Source organism: Myotis davidii, unplaced genomic scaffold, assembly GCF_000327345.1.
Source record: "Myotis davidii unplaced genomic scaffold, ASM32734v1 scaffold604, whole genome shotgun sequence".
Classification (NCBI taxonomy): domain Eukaryota; kingdom Metazoa; phylum Chordata; class Mammalia; order Chiroptera; family Vespertilionidae; genus Myotis; species Myotis davidii.
Window position 1 is genome coordinate 180,372 of NW_006294875.1, and position 594 is coordinate 180,965.

At 36.0% G+C, this 594-nt stretch overlaps 1 protein-coding gene across 8 annotated transcripts in view; it reads left to right on the plus strand.

The window, feature by feature from the left end:
* TXLNG (taxilin gamma) overlaps positions 1-594 on the plus strand; it is a 56,060-nt gene that overhangs the window by 28,221 nt on the left and 27,245 nt on the right. For all 8 annotated transcript variants that reach the window (XM_015567619.1, XM_006769427.2, XM_015567623.1 and 5 more), the window contains one exon: positions 582-594. This exon is cut by the window's right edge and continues 188 nt beyond it. In XM_015567619.1, the coding sequence (XP_015423105.1) occupies positions 582-594 (13 nt within the window). The remainder of the gene's footprint in view (positions 1-581) is intronic.

Sequence of the window (594 nt, forward strand, 5' to 3'; positions counted from 1 at the left end):
AGCTGTAGGTGCACATTGCCAGTAAGGATGTGTGGTATGTTTTGATAGGCCACAAGGTGTCACTCTTGTTTCTGAAATCATGACAGCATCATTTGCTTCAGTGAAAGGTCAGTAAGGCTGCCATCTCATCCATTAGTGTTGATATAACTTTGAAATAGAATCATTTGCTCCAAATTGCAAATTCCAATGATCCTCCCTCACTCACAAAGAGCCCTGAGCACAGCTTATTAAGTTCTATTTAGAGAGCTGTTTCATTAAAGTAGCCAAAGTGTGCTTTCAGAAAAGTAAAACTTGATGGTGTTGATTCCTGAAAAGTTTTCTTCAAACATCATATTTTTCTTTTTAGTAAGAAAGTAAAGTGATTAAGATTTTTTCCCTGCCCTAGATTGTTTGCTTACTTTCCTGTCACAACTGGAAAAGAAGGTTGGCAAAGTAGAGTGGCATGAACCAATTGAAAATGAAATATTCCATTATAATATTTGGATATGGAAAATGTGTTCATAGCTTTTACTGTAATTCTTCCATCCGTAACTCAAAGATTTTCAGTGTGCTTCCTAAATGTAAAGTGCTTATTATTTTAGCTGGAGGAGAGCA